Below are 18,342 nucleotides of genomic sequence, written 5' to 3' on the forward strand. Positions count from 1 at the left end.
ATAACCACATCAAGCTTATTAATCAATAAAAAGCTTGTCACATTCAAGTAAGTTGAGACACATAAGGGAAATATAGCTATATTAATATACCTGTACATACATATGTACATACATATGTATGTTATATTAAAGCAGGTCGATATTTTTTTCTGCGGGATATGTTCTACGGATCAGTGTGAACAACTTTGCCTAAAGGAATATGGGAAATCCGAATAATCGGTTGTATTGGAGATATGTATGTGATATAGCTGTCCAATCTGGCCAATTCCGACAAATAATCAATAGAGTATCAAAATGCACCTACGTATGAAATTTCATTTGGATATTTTAAAAACTGACGAACAAATTTTTATGATCCCTTAAAAACTTTGCCTTAAAAATCGCTGCCTCGAAACCAGTTTTCGATGTCTCTTAGGGAAAGTTGTGCATAATGATCCGTAAAACATTTCCCGCATACGCTATTTTTCGTTTTTTTTTTTTGTTTTAGCACCCTATAAATCGACCCACACTAATGTATCGGAATGTAAGAACTGCAATAAAATTTTGCTTTTTGTAAAAAATTCTTTGAAAATCCAAAAGGAGACCAAGTAAAAAATTTGGATACACTAACGCAGTGAAAACAGTATATTTGGCTAGAAGTTTGGCAACCAACATAGCTACATACAATAAACATATCAAATAAGTACGTATAACCCAAAGCCACACTGGGGTCAACAGCAAACTCGCAACATTTTGGCAATGACTACTGTAAATATATTCAAAATTATTTTTTTACCTCTTTAAATAAATCCAATTGGCTGATAAATGGGCTCAAATCGAATTCTTCACTCGCTGGCGCTTGCCCATTATCCTCGCCACTTTCCGTTTCTTTCTTAATCTTCGGCGCTGCTTCGTCGCTGGTACTTGAGGCGGTGGCCACTTCATTTTCTACCACAAATTCCTCCTCCTCTTTGTCGAGTTGTTCGGTTTTAATGCTAGCAATATCGGCCGGTTCGGGAAAAGTATCATTTAATGCGCCTGCGCCAACTGTTTCCTCCTTAACCGCAACACCGCCCGCCACTGCGCTTGCAAAACTCGGAAAAAACATATCCAAATTAACATCAATATAGGTGTTGTTGTGCGGCTCATCTTTGAGCGGCAATCCAGCGTAGGGATTGTTGACGGCCAAATCGCCAAAGTCACGCAAATCGGCCAAGTTTTGCTCCCACACCGAACGCTGATCTTGAAAGTTCTCCGAATTGAGAAACACATCCAACTCCGAAGCGGGCAAACCCATATTGCTGGCATTCGTGCTGGCCGCCGCAGCAGCCGCTGCTGCATTAGCGGCCTGTTCCAAGGCCGCAGCACCGGCCACATTCACACTACTAGCGGTGCTCGTCGTCGAACTGGTTGTTGCCTGCAATTCCGGTAGGGTGGCGGTCTGATTGGTGCCACCATCATTTTGCACATTCAACATGTAAGCGGTCACGTTATATTGCGGCGGTGTGGCGTCATGTTGGCGATCATACCGTATTAGATCTTCTATGAGTGGCATCATAGTTTTGCGATTCGCATACGGATACTCCACCATCGGCACGGCGCGCAACATTTCCAATTCCCAGCCATCGCCATCACGCAACTCCAGCTGTGAATCCCAATTGCGCAGGCGTTGCTGCAGGAAATTATCCGGATCCACGTGCAGCAGGCTCAGGGCCAATGCTAACTGCAGCATCTTCATGGCGTACGATTTCTTGTTCGATATCATGTTGAGCCGTTGTGCAGCTAGCGCTAACGGTAATACTAGCGTAGTTATTTAACGTTGTGTGTGCGCAGGACTCTGGCACCCACTTGTCACCCCTACCCTCCGACCCCCGAAAAGTGTGTGAAATTTCACAGTCTAACTGTGACAATCAACTTTCAGTGTCGACGGCGACGTCGACGCAGTCGCCGCGGCGCGTTGCCTTGAATTTGAGGTTAATTTGTGCGTTGGTGCTTTGACTTTTCTGCTTTAATTTAGTCGGATTTGATATAAACTATAAATATGTGGTTATGTAATAATTTTCTGTTCTTCGGGGGGGTTCCGAATCTGTCCCGATTTAAGTTGTCGCAATGTTTATTTGTTTCTGGCTTTTACTGCAGTCGTTTTTGCACCACAAATTGCTTTATGGATTTACTGTTGTTGCTGTTATAAATATTTATTTGTTGTTTTTGGTGCACACAAACGTTCTCTTTATGCCTCGCACCGTTAAATCGCAATTAGCCCACAATTAATTAAAAGCGCTGAAAGAGATCAGAGAAAAATAATATATAAATAAATATATATATTCGTATGCGTGTTTAAATGTGTGTACGAGGCAATATATAAATGTGATTGGACATATACTAAATATGTAAAAATAATTAAGCTATGAATGTGAGCAATTTATTTACAAATATGACAAGTGAAGGATGTTTGATGTTTTCGTTCGCGCAAAAGGCGAGCAGTAAGTAATGATATTTAAATGAGATTACGTTAATGGATATATGTACTTATGTATATGATGGTATAAGGAAGTGTTGTGACCAAGAATGGAATAGACGAGACCTTCCGCAACAACGGCGGAGCAGAAAAATATCTCATATGAAGCTGTCAGCATGCATCTAAATTACTTATGAGCCAAGTATTTTCCGTAAACACACAATAAAATCAAAAATCCGACAGAAATAATGGTTCTAATAGAGGCGACCGGAGACAGGATTATTTGAGAGTTAACTTTTTTCTTTTTGATATGAACAATAATTCAACTAGAGACGATCTTGAGGTGAACTCCGGTACTATGAAGTACTCAAAATCTACATAAGAATTAGGATTAACATAATATTAATGGCAATAACAGAAGAATTGAATCAAAGATATCGCCAATATGCTTATTAAAGGGTTATTTGGACTTAGAACAACCAAACAACAATCACAAAACGAAACTTTAGATTTAGCTTTCAGAAGTTGAATTAGATCATATATTATTTGAATCTGAATAAATAAATTTTAAATACTTAAAACATCTCTCTCTATTAATCCAAAACTCAGTCAGTATCTTTCAATCGGAAGTACTAGGTATAGAGAAGGCCAGTGAAGTTCTATTGTATAACTACGAGAGGATATAAAACCAACCACATATACGTATACCGACAGACAGGCGGTATTACTGGCCTTGTTCAGTGTAGTCCACAGCTGCAGGAAGGCTTTAAGCTCACTATCAAATCAACTCCACTTGTCCGTAATTTGGGTTCCGGGTCACAGCAATATTTTCGGCAACGAAAACGCGGACGATTTTGCAAGATTAGGAGCCTTTTTAGACGAATACAATGTGGAGTCAATACCAAACCCGCTAGGAACGATCAAAAGATAGCTCAGAGCAGATGGAACTCAATAACAAGCAGTAAGGTGAGAAAGCAGATATGGCTTAAATGACAGAAAGATAACTAAGGACCAACTATTTAGATGTAGTAATAGCATATACAGACTTATAGCTACTGTAACGGGGCACTGGCTTTTTGGAGAACATATGATAAAAATGCGCCTGCCTTATAACAAGGAAACTCTCTTCTGCTATTTCTGTGAATGCCCAACTCCGTCCCAAACCGGATACAAAACACTTGGAATATATCAGACACCAAATCATGAACGGTTATCCAGAAAAAGCATAACAGACATAAGTAGTTTCATTGAGAGCACGTTCAAGCCATACATAAAGCTGCAGAACCTTTGAAATGCCAGATGGAGGTTCAGTTTAAAACGGTCTAAAATTTTCGTCATCCTGTATAACGTCAACGCTTTACGAGAAGTTTAGTAAAGACTTCATCTCCAATCCTAATACTTTATCTAGTCTCTTGAACTGCGAAGCTTCTAGATAACTAAAATGAGTTCCAGGTAAGGCAGGAGCAGAGGTATTGCAGTATTTCTCTCATGCCTACTTCCCAGCACTTTCTGCATGTGCCATCTTTAATAATGCCCTGTAAAGATGCCAACAACCGTCCTACAGTCTTTTCGAGACCGTGTGAATAAAAATTAAGTTTTTTTTCCTCCTTTGCACATGAGCTTGGTGATCATAAGATATTCCATCTTACCCTGATTCATCTGTCAGTTCTTTCGGAAATTTCATTGTGACGTTTTCAGTTACATGAGTATCTCCTGCACTGCTCCAGTCGCCAAACTCATCAGCTAATTTGTGCCCCGGATTGGCCTAATGGCTCAGAACACAGTACATACATATATAGTATGTGCAGCCGCTTCCCGGCAGCCACAACATCCACTTTCTTCTATGGTCGTTCCCTGATTCGATGTGAGACCAATAATTGCCGCTTGGCTACCGACGTATATATGATATGAACCTTATGTTATTAACGATATCCCCAGCTTTTCTGACCGCTAAAACTTCCGTCTGAAAGATACTTCAATATGATGGCAACTTTAAGGGTCGCCTCAGACCTAGCTCTGTGCAATAGATCCCTGCACCACTCCATTAGCCATTTTTGATCCGTACGTGAAGATTTTGAAAGTTCCGCTTAGAAGATGGAACCTAATACAAAAGAGGGAATAATTCTTGTGCTTCCTTTAATGAACTTTACTTGTCCTTAGCTTCCGCTTAATATAAGAAAGTTATTTTCTTATGGCTATGACAAAATTCGGAACCTGTTTCTGCCTTATAACAGTTACTAATAAATAAATTAGTCAAATTAGCGAAAATCGAAATCAACATCACAAATGGTATAATAACAAAGATCGATTGTTATATTATTCTAATGATATTATTTCTAACAAAGTACGATATCACCGTTGTGGAATCGTCATTTTATTCGGTAGATCAATAGGAGCAAAATGCTCGAAAGTTTTAAAAAAAATTAGGGATTCTGAAACTCTACCACACTGTTTTCAGTAGAGGAAAATTATCTAAAGGTTATGGGAAACTATATGTATGTATATCATTGTCTACATTGCCTATCAAGAGACAAATTTTCGTTTGAGGAACCTACCTAGAGAGCCTACAAAAGAAGACCTCCAGCAATGTAGAATTAGCATGGTGAATGCATATGACATTAGTAAGTTGAAATCAGTGGTAAATGTTCTCCGAATTCCGATCCAATGTGGGTCTTATACCATGTTGTATGGATATTAATTTTTTTCTGTATGAAAATCATCCCAGATTTATGTCAAGGAAGGTAGGTATTTAAGGTAGATTCTGTGCAAGACAAATTTAATTTAACGCCGTTGAAGATGACAAGATAATGGCATACTTTTATAAAAATTTATTGTATATCAGCTAACGTTATCAATTAGGTGTAGGAAATGATGGGTGCAAAATAATTTCTTAAACTCACTTCCCACAATTTTTTTTTTTGGTGATCATTATGACATGCATATAATTTTGAACAGCCACAGCAAGAATGGTTTTCTAATCGCAAATTCAAGGTCATTTAAATACATACATACTATATACAAGTACATTATTTGAAAACGCAATATCTTTACTGCCTTTCTGCCATTTCGCATAAAAACATTTCCATGTAAACGAGATTATTTTTAATCTGCTTTTTAATTAAATTTCCAATAATTCGGAAATTATTTTTAGATTGAAATTTTTTTAATGCACATTTTCTTACACTTTTATAAGCGACGAAGGTGTTAATTAAATAAGAATGTAGAATTCTGGAACTATACACAGGCTCATATGTATACAATTATAAGAAATTTTTAGGTTTTTCCATCGATTTTACATATGTATGTATAGTATATGTGTACATATGACTTTTATTATTTATTTCATTAAAGTGAGGTAAAAAATATTCTTAGCTGCTTAAAACAAAACGATGAATGAGGATGAAGAAGAAATTACGCAGTGGCAGTTGAATGTTACGGTTGAACGGATGATGCTTTTTATGGCATTGGCATTACACATACCGATGAGATGTACAGTATGTCACAAAAATAAGTTTCTCAACTGTGAAAAGTTTTTAAAATGCTGTGATAATTTTTTTAAGTGATTTTTGTGAATTTTTTTTTAATAAAAAATTATTGTTTTTTGTGAATTTTTTTTTAAGTACCTAAAATTTTTTTCTTTTTTATTTATTTTTATTTTTTTTGTTAAAAAAAATTTTTTTTCTTTTTTATTTAGTTTTATTTTTTTTAACTATTTAGATTTTAAAAACAAATAAAATATTTGAATTTTAAAATTTTCATTACCTTTATACATTTAGTTTCCGAGTGTGACCCAAAACTAGCATTGCTTAAGACTTGTAAGACAGTTTCCTACATTTTTCAACGACTCAAAAGAGAAGAATCTCATTGTCAAGCCAATTGGAAATTTTGCATTCACTTAGAAGGGAGAAACGTATTTTTGTGTCATACTGTAAGTCCTGCATTAAAGAATTATCTTTGATTATATTATGTATGAATGAATGGCCGTGGATATGTACACATAACGATAGCACTATGCAACAAGTCTTTAGCGACTTTAGCAACATTCTTTCTTGACAGAAATTTTAGTTGATATTGGTTACATGAACCACTGAACAAATTCTCAAGAATTTTTTGAGTTCAGCTCGAATGAAGGAGATATTTGCTTATATTCGTTTTTAGAAATAATTTTTCAAACACAATAAATTTATTAAAATAAAAATCGGTTTCCATAATATTATATCTCAAGAAAGAGCCAATAATTGCGTATATTATTGATGAAATGAAATTTTCAATCAGAAAATAATTTTTTTGGAAATTTTACTTTTTCATAGTAACCTTAAAAAAAATAATCCGGAAGTATTTTTTTATTTACTTTTCTCTAGTAACCTTAACCTTAACTTTTTTATGGTAACCTTAAAAAAAATAATCCGAATTTATTTTTTTTATTTACTTTTCTCAAGTAAAATGAATTTAGAAATCTAACCTAGCAGAATACCACTGAACATCAACGTATCATATAGAATAGTTATGAACCAAAATTTCCAGCAAAGAATATCTATTTTGTTGCACAGTGTAATAAGTAATGTTATGTTAACAGTACGACGTGGGTGGTTGATGCGTACACAATGAATGCCAAAAATACTGTAAGCGAATATATTTTGCTATGTACACAAGTTGTTAAATGCATTCTGCGCACACAGACCATTCAAGTCAGTCGTACACTCACCTTTTCGGGCTTTTTTTGCGCCTGCACTATATTTGGTACACACGCCAGCTAACCGGAGAGGAAGAGGCAATATTGCTACGCAATTTACTTGCCACACAGCAGCTGACCCTCAGTCTGGGGTTTCAGAATAAAACAAAAACGTCGAAGAAGGCTGCTAGCCAATTGCAACGGCGTTGACAATGACAGCAGTTTGGCGGCGCGGGTGTGGAATGTTGTTGTCTTTTCTCCAAAGCAATAAAAAAGAATACTTGTTGAAATTTTCGCAATTGTGCTGTTACAAGTTGAATGATCCTGTGTTATGTGATGTTTGTCCTTGCGCCCACGTGGGAGTCATGCAAACACACACACACAGACGCGCGCACAATAATACCGACAGGGTTGTCTCTATATATGCGAAAGCACAGTTACTTCGCGCAAATTCAGAAAAAGCAGTCGCACACGTACACAAAATTTGTTTGTTTGTGTAAATTTTCTTATTGCTTGTTGTTGTTGTATATTTTCAGGGGGCGCACAAGTGGGGTGCTCTGCTGTCTGGAGGGTAGTTGCAAGTTTGATATGAGTTGAACTTTTTTTTTATAATTACAGGTCACTGTACGGTGAAAATTCGAATTACATGCACGCGTTTAATGTTGTTGGTGTTGTTGAGATATTTATTTGTTTTTGTGAGTTTTTGTTGTTAAGTTTTTATTATTGTTGTTGTTGCTGTTGCTGTTGCTGAAACTCTTGTTATTACTTTCGTTGTGTACTGCGTCGTTAATTTCCTAACACAATATTCACTTATTCGTTGTTTTTGTATAAAAATTCTGTTGCTGATCTGCTGCTATCGCACGCTCTACGTGCGTGTCCTTGAACTTGGCGAACGTACTTTCACTAATGCAGATAACGAATACTAAAAATTTGCGGCCAAACAATTGAAAAGTGTCTTTTTATAGAACAAATAGAACGGAAAAAGGGAAATAAAATAAAATGAAAAAATGCAAGCAAAAAAATTAAACCTAAAATACACAAAATAACGTCTACGAAGAAGGCAAAAAAAAGCGCTGTTGGTGCTTTGCACTTAGTTTAGCTTAAATATTGTGTCGAATTTTGAGATTTTTTAAATTTTCTTTTATTTTTTTTTAAGTTTTTAGCACACTTATAATTTCATTTTATTTTACTTTATTTATTTTATGTTTTGTTTTTATCCGCACATTTTTATTAAAAAATTTTGCAGCAGTCGTAAATTAAACGTATCAAAAATAGCATTCACTTTCGAAATCTTGCTTTTCACTTTTTTTGCTAACACACTATTGGGCGCTAGTACGAACCAGCCCCTTTTTCGTTTATTGCTTCACACCATCACCCACTATTCGCAGCTAACGGCCGCTGTTAATATGATAAATACGTCATTTACCTTTTGTTTTTATTATTATTGTAATTTATTTATTCATTATGTTTATTTTGTTAATTCTGCCAAATTGTTGACAAGTAAATTGTTGTTGTTACTTTTTGTAATTTCCTCACATTCACTTGACCAATAGTAAGTCAAACCGTAAATAGCTTAACTGCACTAAGTAGATTAAATTATTACATTTATTTTTTATTATTCACTTTTTGCCTCTTCCGCAGTTCAACACTTCAACGGCTTTGTTGTCTTCATTAGAATAATTGAATATTTCACAAACGCGCACCGATTTGGCTCAGAGGCGGCAAAATGCGTTCAACACTATTCTTTTGTTGTATTTCTTTTTGTTTTTCGTTAAATGCGCTTTGTCTATATTTTACAATCGTATGGCTACTCGACGAATTGCGATTCGTAGCAGAACGATATCACAGCCGACATCGCTGCTACATTTCGTATATTCGCGCATGATTCACCACCCGCTCATATGCACGCACAGCCGCCCACACACACATTTCTATGTGCACACACTCCACAACCCAATTCATTTTGGTTTTACAACAAATACATGCGCTGCTGTTGTTGCTGTTTTTATTGTGTTGTTGATGCGCAATGTGAATTTCTTTGTTGTTTGCAAAAGACGCTGCTTAGCATGCGAGTGGGCTGGGGTAGGCTATTCGCGAATACAAAGATACATATGTATGTACATACAATCATATGGAATGGTTTGTTTAGAAAAGGAGTGTCGGTGTTTTGCTTTCTTGGTTTGATCGGTTTTTTTTGTTTGCTAAATCTTTATTTGGCCATTGAGGTTGTCCGTCGTGAGTTGCAATGGCAAAGCTGTCTGTGAAATCAGCTACAAACCAGTTGTTATGGCGCTAAATTATTCAAAGTCGATATTGATCTTGATCATTGGTTAATTTTAGATAAACATTTGGAATAGTGTGTTAAGGTGTTATATTTATTCGAAAGTCAGAAACAACGCGTTTTTATGATTTCTTTATTATTATTTTTGTTTTTTGTTTTTTGAAGTGCATTTTATTTAATAAATAAAAATAAATAATGTTGATTTTAAGAATTAAAAAGAATTAGAAGAATTTAATGCATTTATAAAACTGCTGATTCATTTGAAAAATTTTAGATTTTCGTGATCTACTAAACGATCTCCAGGAGGAGCTCCGAAAAAAGATGTCGGGCGATAAGGAAAAATTATCTGCTTAAAATTTTCTAAAATCCCAAAAAAAATTACCTTAAATGAATACAGGTAATGATTGAATTTTGAGTTTTAACAATTCGGCTTAAAATATAAATTATTAGGAAAAATCGTATTATTTCGACCGTTACCTGACAAATATGTATGTATATCTAAAAAGTTCGCGTAACCATTTGAAGAAGACGGGCCCGTCTCCTCACCAACTCTGAAACAGCGTTTCGAGAAAAACTCTTTTGAAGTTTTGGGAAACGATTTCCCCAAAATTCTTACAAATACGCTCATATTCCCAAAAGTATTTACCGGATAAAAAAAAATATTTCCTCCAAGTATACCTACAAGTTCTCTACAGTCATTCCAGAGACTTATTTCTTAGGCAATCCAAAGCGATTTATCTTGTAATTTTGAAACGATGATTTCAACAATCAATTTCAAATAGCTTTGTAAATATTTTTTGAAATTTTACAGTGACGAACTTTTCGGCAATTTTAAATGAAGACGGTTCATTGATAATAAAGCCTTCTTTTCGTAGCAACTTTGGATGCCAATCATCCATAGAGAAAAATTCAATTTCTTAAAGTTACATGTTTTATGAAATAAAATTCTCAAATAAAATATTGTTCAGGCTAGATTAGGTTCAAGTTTGTATAAAATGGATTATTTACAAACCTTAGGTTGTTTAAAAATGCTTTCAGAACATACATCAGTATCAAAATTTACGGAATATCCACTTTTAAGTCAACTCAATAACAGATCAGAATCGGAGGCCTTTAATAAATTTTAAAACTTTAGCCATTTTTCAAAAAATTTATGGTTTGCAAATAATTCCCCAAAAAAAAAATTTTATTCATATTCATATTTTAATTATTAAAAAAAAAACACTTTAACATTCTTATTACTGATAATATTTTTTCATAATATCCAATTAAATTTTTTTTTTTCAAATTTTTGTACAAAATTAACAAATTTAATTTCACTAAAATTATTATCCCCTTTTTATGGTGCACACATAATGAAAACTAAGCAACACTGTTCTTGTTGGATTTCTTATTGGCTGAGATCATAACAAAGCACATATGTAAATATTATACGTGTATTTTTCGCTTTGCCGGAAGTACAAAAACAAAATGCACTTAGAAACAACAAACAAAACGATACAATTATTTATGTTTTCTAATATAATAATATAATATTAAAAGTAATGATATAAACAAACGGCAGAAATAGAATGTGAAATAATGCAAGAATCACTGCATATTGATATTTTTAAGAAATTATAGAAGAAATGCAATAACTTTAATTAAATGTGCTCATATTTCTATTTTGCAAATAAACACGCAACGTAAACAAAATAATTAAATATTTATGTATGCATGTACATACATATATGTATACATACATATGCATTAATGCACGTTTGTATAATTTTCAATTGAATTTTCTATGAATTCTTAGTTGCTGTGTTTTGTTGTGAAATACAAATCCTAAATGCGTATGTGAACAACTATGACGTTTTCTTTTCAACCAACTTTCGTATTGGAGCTGGACTTTAGGGTTGTTTGGCTATCGACAACACTCAACATATGACCAACTGCATGACACAGCAACAAATAACATTACTTTACTACACCAGCTGCAAGTAAACACCATTAAAAACAACAACAACAACAACAGCACAGCAACAAGCGCTGCACTTCGTTGGCGCACATTACCAGCTGCTACACTGCACTTGTCAAATTCCATTTTCTAATCACTGCCATTTATGAGACAAATTCTTTAGCTATTTTGATATTTTAACAATTTTAACTCTTCAGCCAACATTTTCAGACACGCACAAGTATGTATATATACTCTTATTTGTAACACAATAATCAATACAAATATTATTAAAAAAAAAACTTTAGCTAGTGCCGCTCCAATTGGATTCACAAGCAGAGAACAGCGAACGACAACGTAGCAGCGCAGCAAGCAGCACGGGCTTTCATTTTATTTACGCCATGCCATTCGCGTATAAAAACACTTTGTACATTAAAAAGAAAAAACTGATAATCCAAACGCCATCATAATTTTCGACAGACGTGCGAAGGTACAACGTTTAACCGCAAAACTTGATTTCTGTGCACTTTGCACGTTTTCTTGCCATTTGCCGTTTCATACCTTCGTTCGTTTGCACGTCGTCGTCGTCGTCGACGCAAAATTCAACTTCAAACACTCACTAAATTAAAATGCCGAAATAAGCTGCGATTGCACAAATCAAACGTTGAATAAAAACTCCGGCTTTTACCGAACGCTTTGTTACTTCGTTTTATCAATAGATCTTTAGTTAATTTCACTTAAATTCAATGTATTTATCGTTTTCACTTCACCTCAAAACTAGTCTACGGTGGATCTACGAAATTTTTGTGTTAATTTAACAAAATTCTTAAATGAACTGAACACACACAACAACTACAACTCGCTGTCATACGAGTTTTGTTGCGTTTGCTTTCAGTTTTCGTTCGTTGAAGATATTCACCATGCTAAGTATGTTGAAATGCTGTGCTTAGATAAAAGCTTTGTCATATTGAAAAGCTTTTTTATTGGAAATGAGAGCGCGAGAGTGAGTCATGGGTTGTATTAAGATTTGGTTAAAACGTAGTAGGCACATTTTGAGAAATTAGTACTCTTTGAAAAAAAGCATATAATATACCAGAGGTTAGTGGCCTTTCCGCCATTTTAAATAGGTATTTGCGCGCTCAAGTGATATTTGCCAAATATAATATATTCTGCATATTTTAGTACAGCATTAATAGTTTTTCAAAGTTGTCATGCTAAAAGCAGCTATTAATGGAATAATAGTGCCACCCTAGTACTGAATAAAAATTCACTCTGTGATAAGTTCAGGTAAAAACAGTGGCTATGCATAAAAAATAGTCAAAGTTTTAGTGTAAATGTAAAAAAACAACTTTATCAGATTAACTAAGTGCTATGCCATAAATTTTCATAAAACTTATTCATAACTTCCATTATAGTACATAAAGTCAAGGTTAGTTGCTAATTTTTTATATTAAAAATGGGACTTGTTAGTCAGGGCTAACTTAAGTAACACAATATCCATGATATTTAATTAATTCAGTTCTTTAGAAAATATGAAAGGGTTCTTAGAACATTTATGCCTTAGATTCAATGAGTGACCAAAGTTGTTATCAATGGGGTTTGAGAGTATTACCGTAAGAGGGACACTGAGAACTGAAGAACAATGTGTTGCGTTGCTTTGCTAACTTAGTGTTCTTCTGAGCATGAGTTTTGACGTTTTTGATTTAACGGTTATCTAATCCCCGTTAATATGGTAAGGTTCAGATAAGTTGTCATTGCGGTTATCAAACGGTAAGACCAGTAAACGTATTTTTTCGACGGGGTAGGACCATAGGAAGAGGGGTGTCGGATGTGTAGGGTTAGCTGGGTATGCAATTATGGTTGAAGTCATGCGGGGATTCGTTGCATTCTGGATGTACGTTTCATATGTCGGGGTCGATTCTGGATAAGTAGGAGTTTAGCATGCTATAGTATTCAGAACGGAGCTGCGCAAGGGTAAGTCTCGATTCTCGCGGGGAACTCGAGTTCTTCGTCTGAAATGAGTGGTGGTTTGACTCCAAGTACGCTATTCACTAAGAGGAAGTCTTAGAAGGTGTTTATGGCTTCACCGTGAATGGCAGTCAGTGCGTGTCTGAAGTTAGTTGCGTCCGAAGTCTAGTCGGCATATTGTCTAATGTCGTCGACGTAGTTCAGGAAGGACCTCTCAATGCTCCTAAGAGGAGGAAAACACCCTAGCAGAAACTGCTTGGAGAGGAGTTCATAATGCTCCTTAACTAAAAACATGCGGGCCTCACTGTGTAGATGTTCAATAGGAGACATCAAGAGGCATCCCTTAATAGTCCCTAGTGCAATGTTCTGACGTGTCTGTAGTTTCGTCGTCTGCGTTTCACTGCATTTAGGCGACCATATTGGTGCGGCGTAATTAAGGACCGGCCGGCCGATTGCCTTCTATGTTACCAGCAACTTTGTCTTTTCCCCATGTGTTGTCGGCTAGCGACTTGTGGACCAATGATTCTCCATAGTTTATTATATGAACTAATTCGAAAATGTTGCTCGTATGTTGTTACAACAACAACAACACCCTGTTAAGCTCTTGTGAGGGGGTTTTACTGACCTATAACAGCTTATAAAAAACCTCTTAATTTACAATCTATATAAATTATGGAAAACTGAGTATTTCCTAACTTAAATCGATCGTATGTATGTACTAAGCACATGTAAAATTGGACTAAATGAATTTTTGGTTACTTACAAAAGAGTTTTATTAAGATCACCGATAAACACGAACAACTTATTAGCGTTTTTTGTGACAAGAGTGCCGTATGGTTGGAAAGGATCCATCAGAATATCTACTAATTAGTAGTAAGAAGAAAGTCATATTTAAAATTTTCTTTAATCAATAATTATAGCTGCGAAAAACAAACAAATTTAACAAAATTTGTACACAAGAGATGGTAAGCTATATCATATTGATTAACGATACAATTGATAGTTGATGATAGACGATTTCAAATAATATATACACTGTGAAAAAGTACACGGAAATTGTAATTAAGTTAACCGAGTAAATGATTCAAGTTAAGACGAAATATCTCCTGTCTTCAAACAAACAGTCGTCGCATTCGCGACTTGGCTCCCAAGTCACTGTTGACAGTCATAAGTTTGAAGTCGAGTTCCTATCTTGAAACCAGTATTAACAGCAAAAACAATGTCAGCATTGAGCAGCAAAGACGAAGCTCAACAAGTTACTCATCACCTTCGTCCTGCTATATGGTGCAGAGGTATGGACCATGACAACATATGACGAGTCGACGTTACGAGTTTTCGAGAGAAAGGTTCTGCGGAAGATTTATGGTGCTTGGCGCATTGGCCACGGCGAATATCGCATTCGATAGAACGTGAGCCGAATGATATATACGACGACATTGACATAGTTCAGCGAATTAGAAGACACCGACTACGCTAGTTAGGTATGTCGCCCGAATGGACGAAAACGCTCCAGCTTTGAGAGTATTCGACATAGTACCCGCCAGGGGAAGCAGAAGAATAGGAAGACCTACACTCCGTTTGAAACACCAGGTGGAGAAGGAAGCTTCGCTTGGAATCTCCCATTGGCTCCACATTGGGAAAAGAAGAAACGACTGGCGCGCTGTTGTTAACTCAGCTATAACCGCGTAAGCAGTGTCTACGCCAGTAAAGAAGAAGAAATGATATTTAAAAAAAAAAGTATTTTGCTGAGTTGCTTCAAAGACGGTCGAAAGATTGTTAAAGACATGCCTCGTTCTAAACGGACTTCGACCTATTCAACTGATTAAAATATTACAAAAGTGAAGGATATGATGCTTGAAAAACGTCAAGCAAGTGTTAGAGAGAGCTCGTCATATCTCGCGAGTCTGTTGGAGTGATTTTGTGGATATTTTACATATGAATCGCGTTCTTGCTCAATTCCTCCCGATAAAGCTGATTTTTTTTTTTTCAAAAAGAGTACCGTAAACAGGTCTCTTTGGACATGCCTGATTGTGCGAATTCCGTTCCCACATTCATGGAGAGCATTATAACTGCCGATCAGACATGGGTTTATGAGTTTAACATGCAAACAAGTCAGCAATCATCGGAATGGAAGCAAAAACCGAGCCGAAACCAAAAAAAAATACGCTAAAGCCGCTCAAAAATCAAGGTGATGCTAATTTTTTCGATCATCGTGGCTTGGTGCATCATGACTTTGTTCCGAAGGGACAGACGGTCAATAAGGAGTTCTATTTGGCCGTATTGAGGCGTTTGCGTAAGAACATCCATCGAAATCGGCCGGAATTGTGAAGGAACAATTCACGTGTTTTACACATCGAGCCACGATTGTGACCGTATTTAAAGCCAAAAATCAACCAGCATATTCATCAGATTTGACTCCGTGGGATTTTTTCTTGTTCCCCAAACTGAAATTGGAACCGTGGAACCCGTATTCAGTTGATCGAAGATACATATAAAACAAAATTCACTTAACGAACTAAAGGCCATCCCAAAAGGTGCTTATGAAAAGTGTTTCGAGGACTTGAAAAACATTTTTTACTTTCAATTATTAATAATTAAGCCTTTTGCGATTTATTTACAACTTGCGGGTACTTTTTGTCACAATGTACATATATGTAGACAATGAACGGAGAATGTTTATAATAATGTGCTGTTATTTATTGCACCGATAGTAACACGAGCCACCCGTTTAATTAATGTAAAAATTATATTCCCGATATTATATCGCCTCTATTTATAGTAAATAAAAAAAAACTGATATTAAAAATATAAATATATTTATTCTTTACGTTTACTTAAAAGTTTATCTATGAGGCTAGGAAATATAGTAACTTAACACACCCTAATAATAAGTAGTCACATTTTCACTTAAATCCGTTAATCCGTTGTTGCCATTTAGATACGATAAGAGAAAGAAAAACAGAAATAAATTCTACTAATTATGTACCGTTTCTTATCATATCGGTATTTTCATACAACTTTTTTTGTAAACAACTTGACTCTTTGTCCGCATAAATTATAATAATTTTTAGTAACTAAAAGTAGTTATCGTGGCTTATCGTATAAATGAAAAACAGTTTATAAAACTTTAAAGGTTGTCTGTAGCACATACATATGTACATATTCATAGTAGCAATCTATAAAATAAAATAAGTACTTACCTGGCTAATGTACCGACAACCGGTAAGATCGGGCATAATGTTGTGCTGATTATCAGCACTTTGCCAACTCTTTTCGTTGCCTGAGTTTAACGACTTCACAACCGTTATACTCTTATCGGGTTCTTTATTCTCCAATATCGCCTCTATGTCTTTAACCGGCGATAAAGACTCCAAACGCGGCAGATAATCTAGATCAATCATTTTCTTGAAGCATTCACCTTATGTTTGCTGCAAAAAAAATGCTTAAATTATTATTGTATATATATAATGTATTTAACAAATTGATAGTGACACTATGTTGTACGTTTAAGAGTTAGTATCCAAGGGCTTGTTTCCACCGTCTGCAGTTGAAAGATCCAATCTATATTATAGCACTGCCTAAAGAAAAAAAGAGAGTGTTAATATAAAAAGTATTGTAGCCATGTATGTACATATGATGAGATCTAAAACGCTCTTTGAGAAAGATTTAGGATTTTCTTTTTCTTAGTAGGGTTCTCACTCATAGAGTACACAGGGCTATAATAAAGTTTCCATAGATTACATAATCATAATTTAATTTTTTCCACTTAAATACGTATACTTGTATAACAACATTAAAACGAATTTAGTTTTTCCAGAGCTAAACACAAAAATGTTCGAATATTTTAGGTTTTATTAAGGACTTTACAATATTAGCGTTGAGCTCGCCCAAAATTCAAAATTAGTCAAGGTGTGAATGTCTTCACTGTCAATTTGTGGCTCTAGTCATAACAGAATTGTTAGCCGAGGAGTTCGCTAGGAAGAGCACCCTTAACCCAATTACAACGTCTTGAGAACGATCTAGATCTCTCTTGCCAGGGACCTATAGCAAGCGTTGGTCTACTAATAAAACCTGTGCGACTGCGAAACCTTTTTCATTTAGAGTAGATTGCAAGGTATTCATTGAGCTACTTGCTCTTAGCAAGTTCTTACTGGAAGACACACATGTGATAAGGCATAAAATCTTGTTGGCAGCAAATTGTCAAAGTTGTATGGGGGAAGGTGAGATAGAAACATTCTAGCACGTTTTCCTCCATTGTGCAGCTTTTGCAAGACTGAGTTTGAAACATAAACATACAACAAATATACCTTCGGCGAACCAGATGAAATAGCCGTAATTGATATTGGTCATCTCAGCAAATTGGTGATAGATGGCCTTTGTGATCCATATATAAGAGTATTTAGCTAACATCATAGACGGCTGTTTGGTATTCAGCATTCATTATTAGAGTGAAGAAAATACAGTAGCCCCAATTGAGAGGTCGAAATTCTTGAAAAGTTCCACAAAGATGCGACGTTCTCGAGGCAAATTTTGTTCAACGATGGTGCCAATTTCTGGCTCAATTGGTACATAAACAAGCGAAATTGCCATATTTGGGACGAAGAGCACTCTGAAGAGATTTAAGAGCTGCCATTTCATCCAAAAAAACCAACGGCTTGGTATGCTTTGTGGATCGGTTCATATTGCTTTAAAAATGATGCCGGTGAAAATGTAACTATCAAAGGCGACCATTATCGCGCCATGATAACCGACTTATTGATGCCTCAAATTGAAGCTCGTGAACTTGGAAATTTGTTTTCAACAAGACAGTGCCACCTCCTACATATCGGATCAATCAATGGATTAACTGAGAGAACACTTCGGTGAGCAGATAATTTTACGTTTTAGACCGCTCGATTGACTATCAAGATCGTGTGATATCACACCGTTAGATATTTTCTTGTCGGGATATGTAAGATCTAAAGTCTATGCGGACAATCCCGCTTTTATTCAGAACTTGAAGCAAAACATCACCCGTGTCATTCCCAGTTACCAGTCGAAATGCT

The 18,342-nt window shown here is 35.5% G+C and overlaps 2 protein-coding genes across 2 annotated transcripts; both read right to left on the reverse strand.

Annotated features, from left to right (window-relative positions):
* Window positions 1-763: 763 nt before the first annotated feature.
* Window positions 764-12,034, reverse strand: LOC120778325 (segmentation protein cap'n'collar-like). The gene is made up of 3 exons (XM_040110121.1): window positions 12,018-12,034; window positions 7,143-8,012; window positions 764-2,259 (listed from the first exon to the last, which is right to left on the reverse strand). The coding sequence occupies exon 3, from the start codon at window positions 1,742-1,744 to the stop codon at window positions 764-766; it is 981 nt and encodes a 326-aa protein (XP_039966055.1). The 5' UTR covers window positions 1,745-2,259; window positions 7,143-8,012; window positions 12,018-12,034.
* Window positions 12,035-14,211: 2,177 nt separating this feature from the next.
* On the reverse strand, window positions 14,212-16,761 carry LOC120778326. Its single transcript, XM_040110122.1, has 2 exons — window positions 16,498-16,761; window positions 14,212-14,217 (listed from the first exon to the last, which is right to left on the reverse strand). The coding sequence occupies exons 1-2, from the start codon at window positions 16,696-16,698 to the stop codon at window positions 14,212-14,214; spliced, it is 207 nt and encodes a 68-aa protein (XP_039966056.1). The 5' UTR covers window positions 16,699-16,761.
* Between the last annotated feature and the right edge of the window lie 1,581 nt (window positions 16,762-18,342).

The sequence above is a fragment of the Bactrocera tryoni genome, chromosome 5 (genome assembly GCF_016617805.1).
Source record: "Bactrocera tryoni isolate S06 chromosome 5, CSIRO_BtryS06_freeze2, whole genome shotgun sequence".
Taxonomy (NCBI): domain Eukaryota; kingdom Metazoa; phylum Arthropoda; class Insecta; order Diptera; family Tephritidae; genus Bactrocera; species Bactrocera tryoni.

Coding starts and splice junctions, on each gene's coding strand:
- LOC120778325 (XM_040110121.1), bottom strand. CDS start 1,744: ATGATATCGAACAAGAAATCGTACGCCATGAAGATGCTGCAGTTAGCA.
- LOC120778326 (XM_040110122.1), bottom strand. CDS start 16,698: ATGATTGATCTAGATTATCTGCCGCGTTTGGAGTCTTTATCGCCGGTT.